Source organism: Haliotis asinina, chromosome 5, assembly GCF_037392515.1.
Source record: "Haliotis asinina isolate JCU_RB_2024 chromosome 5, JCU_Hal_asi_v2, whole genome shotgun sequence".
NCBI classification, from domain to species: Eukaryota; Metazoa; Mollusca; class Gastropoda; order Lepetellida; family Haliotidae; genus Haliotis; species Haliotis asinina.
Genome location: NC_090284.1, coordinates 55,837,925 through 55,852,445, shown reverse-complemented (window position 1 = coordinate 55,852,445; position 14,521 = coordinate 55,837,925). Strand labels below are relative to the sequence as shown.

The window sequence follows — 14,521 nt, the reverse complement described above, 5'->3', positions numbered from 1 at the left end:
TTTAGACTTGGTTGGATTAACATGGAAAATGCTGTTTCAGGATGGAGAATAATTACTTTTTGTAGCAATGTGTAAATGCAATGTTTTCTTTGGGTGTTTGAAGTGGCACAAGACTAAAAGATTTGATATTATTACTTGAATTATTATTTTGTTTTACTTATATCCTCTTTTCAAATGCACAAAAGTGGCAGACAAACATGAAATAAAAATAAAATATTATATTTTAAGTCCATGATGATTGTTTTTGGCTCTAGACAGTTGGATCAATAAATCCAAAAATACAAATAATGTCACCAGATCGGATCTATGACCACTGGCCCACTCACGGCTCCTTAAAACTTGACTATCTCTGCAGGATGGTGCTTGCATCAAAGATCACTCCCAGCATCATAGACGTGGATCACATTAAGAGGAACTGAACTCTGTAACTACTGTCCAATTATACAGACAAAATCAACTCGATATCTCCATGCATCTAGCCCTTCGTTCTCACACCCTAGGGTGTGCTACTTTAAACCTCACTCCATCTCTCCGCTCTCCTAGAAGCAGTGTCTAGCAAGCTGAGTGTGAAGCAACCCCAATATCTCCCAATACTTCAAGAAATCACGCAAGATGGTCTTGTGTATCAAGCCATAATGCTACAATCACTGGTGTTAATCTACCACGTCTAGTCTTGCTCAGAGCACCTCATAGCGTCCACCACGCTGGACTATCTGTTCAGTAGCCACTGCAGACTGCAAGACGCGCAGTTTAATTCAGTGTGTTTATTGACTTGATGCTACCACACTCAAACTCACAGTAACATGTCCGTCATACAGATCAGCAAATCAAGCCGACACTATACCATGCAGCGCCCATTTCAACAATGGCCAGTATCAACTACAGTGAAAGCAGAGGCATTGCATCAACCAGCTAAACAGTTGTCAAAGACACTTTGCATGGCCTGCATTTAAACAAGCTAGAGCAATCCTCTGACATGAATCTGTAACTAGCCTAGCCTGATTAAAATAGCAAAACACAATAAAAATTCATAAAACACAGCATGGTCCTTTAAATTAACTTAGAGTGAGTATCTTAGTCTTGTTTAAGACATTCTGACCAATTTATATTCTGATCAAGCATGCAGACTTTCTTTCATAAATTCCCCCAGTACATTAATTTCTTTTGCATGTCAGCTAACATCCCAAAACACTGTCCTCCCAGGTTGTCTACATAGCTGAGGTCGTAATTTCCATAATAATTCAATGTTTGGAGAAAACAGTGGCAAGATTTAGTTTTTACATTGAATGCCTACGGGACTTCTAAAAAGAAAATATGGTAAACAGCAAATTAATAAAAACAAAAATTATTTAACAAGGTGTCACTTTTTCAACATTGTACGCAAAGTCAATGTAATACTTTCTACCTATGACTATAAAATCTGACAAATTTCAGCTCAAGACTGGCAAAACTCCCCACTTCCTAATTACAGCGAATCTTCTGCAATTCATTGAATATTTCACCTTCTTATGTCATGCACATTATCTCCAAACTTTCCCTGATTTCGCATGCAAAATAATCAGCAAGAAATCAAACAAGTTTGGGCTGTTTGGTATTGACAAGCTCATTAAAATGCAATTGATCATTAGAGAGTGATAGAAGAATGTCCCCTCTCATTTGCTTGTCAGTTTCCCTGTTTTGCCTTACTCATCATTCACCGGTTTATTATTGCAGTTGTTGGTTTCAATCGCCCACATCTCCTCCACCATCTTGTTCAACAGCTTTTCCTTCCATTACCTCACACACATATGGTGTTAGAATCTGGGAAAATACACACAGCCTAGTAGAAGTCTTCCGCCATCAACACAATATGGTAAAGTTTTCACACTCCTAATGACAAAACTGGTTCCTCCTGGCATCACATTCAAGCAGGAATAAATCATTCCCAGCCAAACTTCATCTGTAGCTTGCAAAGAATTAATAAAGATACCAAACATTTTTGTTCAACATCATGTGATGACAAATAATTATTTAATCATATTTGTCCAGTAAAAATTATTGAAGATGCTAAACTGTTTTCTTGTTTCAACATCATGTGATCAAATCATATTAAGAGTTGAACTGAGTTGAGTTTTATGTCACACCAGCATTATTCCAGCCATATAGGAAAGAGTGAGTGAGTTTAGTTTTACGCCCCACTCAGCAATATTACAGCTATATGGCGGTGGTCTGGAAATAATCAAGCCTGGACCAGACAATCCAGTGATCAACAACATGAGCATCGATCTGCGCAATTGGGACCCGATGACATGTGCCAACCAAGTCAGCAAGCCTGGCGTTAGTCGCCTCTTACGACAAGCATAGTCGCCTTTTATGGCAAGCATGGGTTGCTGAAGGCCTATTCTACCCCGGGACCTTCACAGATACAATATAGGAAAGAGGTCAAGTCTGAATTCCTCCACATCTTAAGTACAAAAGTACATAAGAGATTAGGTTGGAAAATAGAAAATGTCGTAGCACCAAATTCAAAAGCAGACTACTTGTTATTCACATTTCATGGCAACAATTTATGGTACAAATCAAGTTAATAATACTCATAAAATGGTCAAAAACATAAGAAAGCCTTTACTAAATGTTCCTTTGATTTGAAAAGCGCCTGTCTACTGCTATTTACAAAGACACAAGATGTTGTAAAAACAACCCCAGAAACACGGAAATAATATCGAAACTACCAATAAAACATGATTATTTTGGTTAAAATAGGACTAGCATAACTGCACAGTAGATAACATAGGATTAAGCAGGATGTGTGCAACACAGACACAAAGAAATTAGTAGCTGATGAAAATGACACATTTCATTGTTTAAATTTAGATTAATTTCATGGGCAATCCTTATCTTCAATGCCAACACCATTTCTGTGACTGCAGAAGATACACAGTTTCTGGAATAACACAGATGACCAAAAACTCACATTAAAAGTATTCAACATTCTACCTTACAAGTTTTAACGCCATTTTGTTGATTGTTTTTGTCATCATATTCTGTTTTTCACTTTGTTTATGAAACTGAACAACACCAAACAAAACATCATGTCAGAAAAACCTGCTTTGCACCATCTTGGTATTATAATGAGAATAGATGACAAAAAACCTATAAGATTTCATCACTGCTGTTCACAAAAAGTTGTGAATCATAGGTACAAAAAAATTTATTCTCACACAAAGGACCTTATCAATCATCCTTCAATTATCAATTTATCAAATCTACTTCCATGACTGTGTGACATCTGACGCTATTTTTTAAAGGTGGCAGTACCTACTCGTTTATTAAATTTCAGCAAACGTGTTGTAAATCAACTAAATACAGATGACCTTACCCCATTCACCTGCTGCTGCTGACTATTTGTAAACAATCTGTTAAGGACAAGGGACGTTGGAGACACCTAGTGGTTAAAGACTTCGCTTGCCATGCTGAAGACCCCGGTTTGATTCTCTACATGAGAACAATGTGCAGCTCATTCCTGGTGTAGCCTGCTGTGATATTGCTGGAATACTGCTAAAAGCATTGTAAAAATCATACTCAGGCAGTCGGGGTTTTTTAAAAAAGTGACATGACTTCTACAATCATTCCAGTAGTACATAAGGCCAAAATCAGGAACCACCCAAAGAATGGGTTCCCCCAAACACATTCTATTTCATTTTTCATAATTAAATGTCTTGTGTTTGATCCTATGGATTTATTTGTTACTATACATATTTTTCTCTACCATGTCACTACACAAGCATGCGTGAATGAGTTTAGTTTTACTCAGCAATATTCCAGCTATATGGCGGATACAAACATGGTGCCCTTTCATCAGGTTTGTACCATTCATCAGTGTTTGTAATACTTTAATTTACCAGCTGGCCATCATTTGGTTAAAGTCAAACCAATACAAACAAAACAGACTAAACTGTAGTGTACACAGTTTCACACTGATTCCAAAAAAATTAAGCAAAGCCAAAGAAGTTTTTATTTGTTAGACTGGAGTGGTCATTTGTATGCCAAAGAACTGAAATACCAGGACATAACTGTTTTTCCATAAATTCAACTTAAATATCTAGATTGTTCATATAAAGGATACATTCCAATTCCAAACACAGAACAATATAATTCTACACATTCTAACTGTTTTATCTCCCTTCAGAGAAAAGGTTCATATTTGGTTACATTTTCAAGTAAAAACGTACCTTAGTCTTTATTACCCCGCCACAAATTACAAATATTCTGCTCTCCTGAACTCATTTTTTTCTGAGACATAAAAACAAAGAATAATAATACTTAAAACCAATGGCAAGGTGCTGAAAAACCCAGAAAATTCATCAAGGGAAACTGGGAATGAAAGGTATATTCTCTGTCCCACTCCCAGTGATATTGTGGTACCTAATAGCCAAATATTCATCATTCTGAGAACTTATAGTTTCTGAGAGATACGACAGGACACAATAAGCACCCTTTATATTTCCCCTTCAAAATACAGATTACATCTGTGTGCAAGATTTAAATACCTCATAAAGTTTCAGGTTCATGTTTCTGCTGGTTTGTAGGAGTTGAGATTTAACGGATAGATGGAGGAGGTAATTTGGAAAATATATGGATCCATGGATCATAAAGTTTTGTTTAACACTGCTAAGTATTGTATTTCGGTTACGTCACAATGTGTGTGCATACTGAGAGAAAGGTTCAAATTGAGCAGGTTGGGTTTACCACTACTCAAACTAGTTGTCAACTTGATGGCAGTTGGGAGAAAGCTTGACATGAGATGTGGGTCGTGATGAAAACCCTTAAGCACCGGTATGGTGGCATCAAACAAAGCGCTGCAACCTGGCTAAAGCAGGGTAAATGCCCAGAAAATTGGGGCCCATTATAGACACCAGGATTTGAATCCACAATCATTGGTTTCTATGCACAGAGATTTGTGGCCCCCTACAGTCATCAGGATTTCAAGTCACAATCACACGTTTCTCTGAAACACTGCACTGTAAAAAGGGGCCACTTATTGATGGATTGAGTGAGTATGTTTTACGCTGCAATATTCCATCATGGCATGGGACAACAGAAATGGGCTTCACACATTGTACAGATGTGGGGAATTAAACCTGGGTCTTAAGCATGATAAGCAAACACTTAACCACTAGGCTACCCCGCTGCCCTGGCCCTTAAATGACACCCATAATCATAGGATTCTGTGAAATTCTGTAGTGTGGCCCCTTATAGTATAGACACCCAAACTTGGTATACACCTTGATCAGGTGTATTGTGCTGACAAAGCCAGAACCATAACCATAATCTCGAATTTGAACCGTACAATTGCAAGAATTCTTATGCTAAAGGGAGGCGACTGTGCACAGGTCACTATCGCCCACAATTAAACATGGAGTGACAGTGTATGCAAAGGAAAGGAAAGTGTTCTGATGCTTTCAGTTAGTCTGTCTTGCCATAAATGTCAGGAAATATGAAATATCATTAATACCATTTCATGCATTTATAACTGACAAATCAACGCATAACCTTTGTATGAAAAAATGCATCAACCATAGGGCCACTCAAACACCTACTTCTGCTATTTACACAGACACAAAAACTGATCTCATAAGAGGTACATATGATGAAAACATACTTCAGCATCACTCAAGTGTAAAACTAGTGTCTAAAAATCTCCAAATATACCCAAAATAGCCCAGCTGCCATGGTGACTCAATCAAAGCTTTCAAGTCTAAAAATAGTTGGCAATCCAAGTCGAGTAACTCTTCCTTCTATCACTCATGATTACGTTGTCTTACTCATCACATGCATTAAAGACTACCCTTAATTAACGTCTAATTTCAACATGTCAGAGTTTGCCAAATGGGACCAAAACCATTCATCAAAGTCATCAAAGCATTAAAATTGTACCACTCCACAGAAACTGAAACCATCCCTTGATTTACACACCTAATTGGTGATGTCACAACCTCTGATAAAACCACCAAAGCCACGAAGATAAATTTCGAATTCTGATGTTGACCTTTTGACCAGGCGAGAAAGGTGTCTCCCCCTAATGGAACACATACAGAGGAGCCTAACCAGCCTCACCATCGGTGTGACATGACTGAAGCTGTGACAGTGATTCAATTAGATTATTACTGTCATCCCCAACTATAGAAGACCAAATGTCACATATATTTTCATCCTCTTGAAACAGACATGAATACACACCAGCTGGTATACAACATGCATCTATGTTAGGCCTCCATTATTCAACCTCACATGTGTCAACTTCAAGCATTCGTCATGTTCACTGTAATCCCCATTTCAAGCTGTGCTGCTTATCAATGTTAACGATAAATATAAAATCCCTTAATTTTAAGTGATTTGAAAGAATTAGTTTTGGGTAAACACTCCACTTTTGGTTGACCTGATGAGTGGTGGTCAAGTCTGGCTAAAAGGATTAATAATCAGAATGTTGCTGGTGGCTATCACTTTTAATGATCATTGATAAGAAATTTAAGTAATCTATAATATCGTAAATAAAGAATTGTGATGCAATAATTTTAAAATTTAGTTTGAAAATATGCACAGTTAGGTCTTAATTCATGGACTGCTCCTAAAGTATATTCAGGTTGTACAGCTGGTAAACCAAGCCTTAATATGTCACTACTAATCTCTGATGTAAAATATGTTGATTTCTTTCATATTTTTAGTAATTTAAGCTCAAAATTACTTCAATAATATTTATTGATAATCAATCAATATTCACTTAATGATGATTGAATAGTATGATCTATATCCTTAACCAGCCATTGTGATACAAGCCATTGGTAACAGACAGCAAATGTTTTATTGCTCTTGTACATATCTCACACTGAGGCATATTCACTTGCTTACTGTATTGTTTTAACAGTTGGCATAACACTGCAATGTAACATCCATGTGTGACACTACGATTTTTTCTGTTTCTTTTCCTGAGACACATGTTCCAACCATACCTAAATAACACAAAGCCATAATGACAAAGTATCAGGTACATTTTTTCAAGGTAATATTTAACTAAACATCAGCAGAACTGTAACAATATCCTGTCCTCTGTCATGATGCGATTAGCATAACTGAAGTTAAAGTTGAGGGTTAGGTGAAGATCTGGTGAAAATCCATCAGCCTTCACATAGGAGGCTATCCTGCTCTATTCCAACAACACCGACAGGGACATAATCTCAGACAGATGAAAATCATTGAACTCCAGGTAACAACTGTGGTATTATCTAAGCTTGCAGAGAGGTCGATATTCAGGTCGAAGTCTACAGCTAATGTCAGTAAAACTTCACAAAGTGGATTAAACCGTCCCCTTTTAAGGATACAACTACAACTGATGTTATAATTTGTCACATCCATTTGTACAGGTGACTTGTATATTTCACTGACAAGCCAGCAAAATGGGACTTTGTCTTTCTTAGAAACTGTAACTGTGAGTTAAATAAAATGTTAAAATCAATCTGTACTGAAGAAAATACCTTTGCAAAGATTCTATTTTGAACAAATTTTGTGATTTTTTCCAAACTGACACAAGGGTCTTTGTTGGAATTGTACACAATTAACTCTTGATACATGTCACATTATTAAAGACAAAATCCAGACACATCTAGCTATGAATGGCAAACCAATAGGTGCAGTTTTACAAATGTCTCACTCCCATGAGAGTAAATTCACGACATCAAAATTGTTTTGTAAAATTCAACTTAGTTGGTCCAGAAATTATTTAATACATAACTTAACGATTAGCACTGCTATTTGTCGATTGTAAACAAAAATTATTAAAATGGCAACAATATATAACAGATTTATGTTGTGAAAACAAATTTATATACATTAATCAACATTTCCTCCAAAAACATAACACAATATCACAGCATGTCACTTTCCTGTAATACACAGTCAACCAAAGAGAAATTGTTTAATCAATCCATCTACTTCTAATTTCATACTTATATTTGTCTGTCGAATTTAAACAAAGTAAAAATACTGACTGCAAACCTCCCCTCCCTCTTCCTTTGTCACACCATTCTCAACATCTTCACCCTACACTCAATCCATTCTTGAAACTAACACTTACAGACTGGAGGGTTCCCAAGGCATCCCAAAAAGAATTATTCTTATTTAACATTACAAATAACTTAACTTCACTCTTCATCAAGGTTTTGCATAAAATTAATTTTCTCTCACTCTCAGGGAGCTGTACTACTGAGCTCAAAATGATTTACTGGAACCTTGCATTAGGGATTTCAAAACAGATCACTCTTTTTTTCTGTAAAAAGCTCAGTTACTTGTAAATTTTCACTTCAGGCCAGAATTATTAGGAAACACTTTTGAAAAACCAGACGACACATAAACTGCCATAGCCTCTGTGACACTCTACATGTATGATGTTGTGCTCCGAATACAACACTATCCTACCTCTATCATGGAGCAGAGGCTTGTTATAGATACAGATAAGTTGGAGACAGTTGTTAACTTTATACTGATCGATTATTGATAAATACTGGGCAGGTACATTTGAGCAAAAATGCACAAATACTAAGGAAACCAACATATTTCAGATCAAAAGGCAAGAGGGACACATTTGTGTATATATTGCTGTTTCAGTGTTCCAAACATAGAAGTAATCCTTAAATAAAGACACGACTTCAATTCAAACCATGTTTCATGAAAACAATTTATGAAAGAAACCATCGATGACAATTTTTGTATTAATAATCAGTAATAATTCATCCCAACAGCAATATGTTGGATTATTGACCTTCATAGATAGTCCAATAAGGAGCGTAGATAGATAACAGTCATCCATTTTTCAGTGTTTGTATCAGCTGAAAACTAATAATACTTTAAGAGCATTATGCATCTGCAGGTGAGTGAGCATGGTTTTATGCCACTTTTAGCAATATTCCAGCAATATCATAACAGGGGACACCATGTCGGGAATCGAACCTGATGTTTGGTTTCTCTAGTGGATGCTGTAACCTCTAGGCTACCCCGCCACCACTGCATAGCCGGCAAGACTGACACTGACACAGCAGGCATTCATGAGACCATGACTGGACTCACTAGATATTAACCACAAGGATTTTCAAATTGGACATATAATATTGTGCAAATGCTCTCTGACCCTTATTTCAATGAATATGAGCACATTATACAATGGAGATAAGTAAAAACAGTGGCAGGTGTTCACAAAGAAAGAACAGGAGCATTTAAGATAAAACCAGTCAGCTGTGCTTGGAAATTGACAGGTAAGATAATCTGTAATTTACCACTAGCTATAACTATCTGACAGGCAAGACAGACCGTTTAAACCACACACCAAGATTCATACAAACTGTCAGTGAAACTTTCTCAGCCCTATAAGGACCCTCTGATAACAAATGCAACATGTTTGAGGTGGTAATGAATTTAAACACTAGCATCATGTTTTAAGGAGGACGTGTGTCAACTGCAGAAGATTCTGCACTTGTCACTGATTTAGTCGTTAAATTGGCAGGGAAAACAGGTTGCAGTGTTATCCGTGACAATTAAAATTCAAAAGAACAACATCAAACAGGACTGTCCTAGTTGTCTCCGCTGTTTCAGACGCTGGAAGAACTAACGTCATGTAAACAGTACATGCTGAATGACAGTAAAGAGTTAAAAACGTCATTACAATTGTGCGATACATAACACTAAAGGAGTGAAGCATCACCTGCTTCTTTGATATTACTATTAATAGTATTATGCTGGCAATCCAACTATTTCACGTTACTATAGCTTATGCCTCACAAATACATATGAGATAATCAGTAGTCCGTATAGTTTTATGTAGTCTATCTTGCATGATACTGCACAGAACATAGTAATACTCTCCTCTAGTATTCATAGAGTGAGTGAGTTTGTGAGTTTGATTTTACGCCGCACTCAGCAATATTCCAGCCATTTATTGGCTAGTATTCATAAACCTTATTAGTATACAAAATACTGGCATTTGTCAGTGCTTACTGCACGTTGCCTCATGTAGAAGGTAAGTAATCCTTACATTTAAAAAAAATAACACCTTACACACAACCACTGCAGTCCCAAATATAACATAGGTTGCATTTGACTTCTTCCTAAAAGGCATTTTGTAGTCGTAATAATTTTTTCTAAAAAGTGCCTTCAAACATTTACAGTCAAGACGTAATGATTATGGCTTAACATTCATAAAATTTGTGATTTAATTCTTTCATGGGACTGAAAGCATTAAATCACAGATAAGGTCAATCAACACATGACAGATGACAGCAGCGTCAATAACAAGCACCTGTCACTGCTATAGATATCTAGTGATCCACTTACATGCTCGGTGGTATATCAGCAAATTGACGACGCAGATGTAAAATTAACTTAGTCAGTCTGTCATGAATTGTAATGATCACAATTGGTTCACAATCACAATTAACATGATCTGGAACAGTTGAAATTGGCATGGGTTCAAATAAAGGGTAGAATAATTTGATTATGACATGTAATTTGCTAGGTGTAAATATCACATTACATCACACTATGCAATCGAACACACTGAGCCATGACATAACTAATTTACATTCACTGGAACATGAGTGGATACTTAAAAAAACAGGATAATCAGGATTTAGTGAAGAAACTCATACACAATACTTATGCTTCAAACTGTCAGTACGAATTAAACAGTTAATGAACATTTGCGTTGTGTAAGTGATCAAACTGGTTAAACCATAAATATAAAAATATCAAAAGATCACACACATGATCTTGGGGTGCCACGTGCACTGAAATATCCCAGAGGTTAACTATATAGACTATCCCACTTCCTACATACCAAAAAACATAGTATCAAATACTTTGATAGCTAAAGGCATATATTGTGAGTAAAGCATCACTGTTACATTTTATACCAAGGTTACCATCAATTACTAATGAGCTATTTGAAAATAGTTAACAATGTATAGTACATACGTGCCTGTATGTCAAGTTTGCCATGCCACAAGAACAAGTTCTTATGATCTCACTGACATCTTTAAATGGGTCATAAAAGTAGGAAAACACCGTGACAACATTTCAAGTATGACCCTTGAGGTGTTGTGTCTTTCTTTCCCTTTTTCTTGACATAAAAATAAAGCAACAGAAGCATGGGTTTCCTCGATTCGTTCACAACAAAGGCCAAGTTTACACCACGATGAAAAGTTTTTGTAAAGCCCACATTAGTCAGAAACAAGGGCATTGTCACTCATATTTAGGAGGCATTGGCTTCCCGAGATAAAGATCCATAAATCAAACCATTTACACAACTTCTGCGAAATCAAAACAAACAGAACCTAGATTTTTAATTGGGAGCGCTGATGCTTTTCATTGATCAATTTTGACACTGCTTTCCTTGCCGCATGTGTTTGTCAAAACAAACCTTGTAGGATATCCCGGCCTGGCTAAACAACACCTGATCACAAACATCTCAACACATCTTTGAAAATTCTGATTTGTAGAAAATTGGTGTAAATACTTTGCAATCTGTTGGCCACGTCTCGAATCAAATGGACATGGCACACTCGTCCACTTCGTAAACATTCGGGGAAGGAATACAGGTCACGCATCAAGTCTGTGTTTTCTCGCGATTACAGGGATATTCGAGTACAAATTGCACATAGAGACACGAAAATAACTGTCTAGTCCTTTACTTACCAACATATGACAACTGTAGCACCAATATTAACGCTCCACATATCCTGTATATCTTATAACCCCACAAACGCACGTCCGCCATCTTTTTGTGAAGAAGATTGACCCCTAAGTTAGTGACGTCACAAGGCTGTTCCGACAGATTGACTGCCCGCCCGCTGACAAAATCTTGTTGAGCGCCTTCTCTGCGGTTGGTGCAGAAAGGAGTAGAGACGAGGGGTTATATGCACATCAAACGGAAAGCACTCTGAAATGAGAAAGAACGGAATTATCAAACGCTAACACAAATTCAGCTGAATACAGTGTGAGTGGTCAGATCAGCGCTCATAATCAATTAGTTTTACTTGTAAGTGCACATGCTTACATATGTCAAGATTTGTGTGTAAGAAAGTATATTCATGCGTTTATATCCGATTTGTTTTTGCACCTAATGACAGGAATACACAACAGCTGAGTGGAGATACCCCACGTTTATCGAGACTGTGGTGCCCGTGCCACGTGTGTTCATACGAGTACAATACAATATCAAAATTGAAATTGGAAGGTATACAAAACCTGCAACCCCACCAGAACAGGGCACGTTTCTGCGAAATGAGCAGTGTCTTAGAAGATGAGCAGCACCAACTTATCCTGTACACAACATTGAAAAGAAAGAGAATCACATCACAAACAATGCTTAATCATAATAAAATAAATTGCTACTCTCTCCAAAAAGAGCAGTTCTTAACAATTTTCACAAACAGAAGTCCTGAAATAATTTCCAAAAGAGTTCATCATAATTACAATTTTAAATGAATTCTGTGTATTACCAGTCTCCGCATATTGTTTCCATGTCTTTACACTACATATGATATGTGACAGTGTTGCAATATACATAATTAATATGTGAAATGTATCTGTATTTCGATATCTTTGTACTTGCGATGCATATATTTGAAGTTTATAGAATATTTCCACTGTTTCTTCATGGAATGTTAATGCAATAAATATCTTATCTTATGTTTATAAATATACTTTTACATACATACTGCCGAACTGACAGAACAACACTGAAGTGACACACATTCGAAAGACGATGGACACGCTATGCCGAAATACATCTTGTTTTCTATCAAAAAGTGAGGCTAACCTCAGGATTTCTAAAGAAATTCTTTCGAAATCGTTTGGGCAAGTGATACTGACATCCTCACCCTTAAAAAGAACCCAAACAACAATGTTTCTACAGTAGATTATTAAATGAAAGGAACCGACGTTACATTCAAAATGTAAGGAAGTTATATCAAAAAGCAACAAAGGCTTATTTCAGATAATAAATAAAAAATAACAACCCCTCCACCCCGAAACAAACAAAACAGACAATAAATAAATAAATAAATAAATAAATAAATAAATAAATAAATAAATAAATAAATAAATAAATAAATAATCCTGATATTTGATATAATACTATCGACCCGTGATATTCCAGGGTAAAATAGGCCTTCAATAATCCATGCATGCCACACACGGCGAGCATGCTTGTTGTAAGAGGCCACTAACGGGATCGGGTGTTCAAGCTCGCCCTATAGCTGGGATATTTGCATAAAACTAAACTCATTCGCTCCCTCCCTCCCTCACTCACTCACTCACTCACTCACTCACTCACTCACTCACTCACTCACTCACTCACTCACTCACTCACTCACTCACTCACTCACTCACTCACTCACTCACTCACTCACTCACTCACTCACATGCTACTATCAGGTACTTCGTCGTCAGACAGACCGAATTCGATTCCCCATATGTGTGAAGCACATTCCTGGTGTACCCCTGGTGTCCCCCAGTGAGATATTTCTCGCTCATTTTAATGACATTTTAATGCCATTAGTTAAAATCCAAAACACAGTATTTTTCAACGTCTGTAGTAAACGCTAACTCGTTGGGTGTCGCACCTTTCAGTATTGACTCGCAGTTTAAGGAGCACTATTTATAGCATCCCCTCGCCCTGTATTTAAGTAGTCGATCTCCATTTGAACATTTCGGTTCCCTTGACTTAAAGGCCACGCCCGTCAAACGATATTACTCTCGGCTGACCCACACATCGCCTTCAGCGAGACCGGCTGACCAGACGCGAGGACGCGGGGCGTTGTTTGGACGTCGCCAACTGTCTGGTCGAGTCGCCTAGCTGGACATTGCCTCATTGCGAACTGATTTGAGAATGTTGAGGCAGCACCCTACGGTGGTTGTATGATTAAGAAAAAAAACAACTGGAGTTGATCGAATTTACAGCACTTGTTGAATAGGTCAAGTTACTGAATTTTATACAGAGAGAGAGAAAGAGAGGGAGGGAGGGAGAGAAAGAGAGAGACAGAGGGAGAGGGAGAGCACAAGAAATGTAGAAATGTGTAAGATGTAAGTGTGTAAGATGTAAGAGAGAGGGAGAGAGCGACCCAGCACAAGAAATGTGCGTGTGTGTGTGTGTGAGAGAGAGAACAAGAAATGTATGAGAGAGAGAGATCAAGAGACAGAGCACAATAAATATAGGTGTGTGTGAGAGAGAGAGAGATAGAGAGAGAGCAGGCGAGGATGTTGAAGAGCACTGTTAACATACAGTCTTAGAAACAACAGTTCTTTTTAAGGTTAGGTAAAAAATGAACACAACGCGAGAGTGAGCTGGAGAGAAACAGAGAGACAGAAAGAGAGAAATATGTTCATTACTCCTGCATCAGAAAATATATAACCTTTCAAGCTTTAATGCTCAAACGGATAAAAAATACAAACCGAGGCATGCTAATTTTTTTTAAAAAATCAAAAAGAAACAAAA

At 37.2% G+C, this 14,521-nt stretch overlaps 1 protein-coding gene across 1 annotated transcript in view; it reads right to left on the bottom strand.

Moving 5' to 3' along the window:
- Positions 1-11,824, bottom strand: part of LOC137284864 (bone morphogenetic protein receptor type-1B-like) — a 68,866-nt gene extending 57,042 nt beyond the window's left edge. Inside the window, exon 1 of the mRNA XM_067816884.1 lies at positions 11,719-11,824. Within this exon, the coding sequence (XP_067672985.1) occupies positions 11,719-11,800 (82 nt within the window). The 5' untranslated portion in view covers positions 11,801-11,824. The remainder of the gene's footprint in view (positions 1-11,718) is intronic.
- Positions 11,825-14,521: the final 2,697 nt, after the last annotated feature.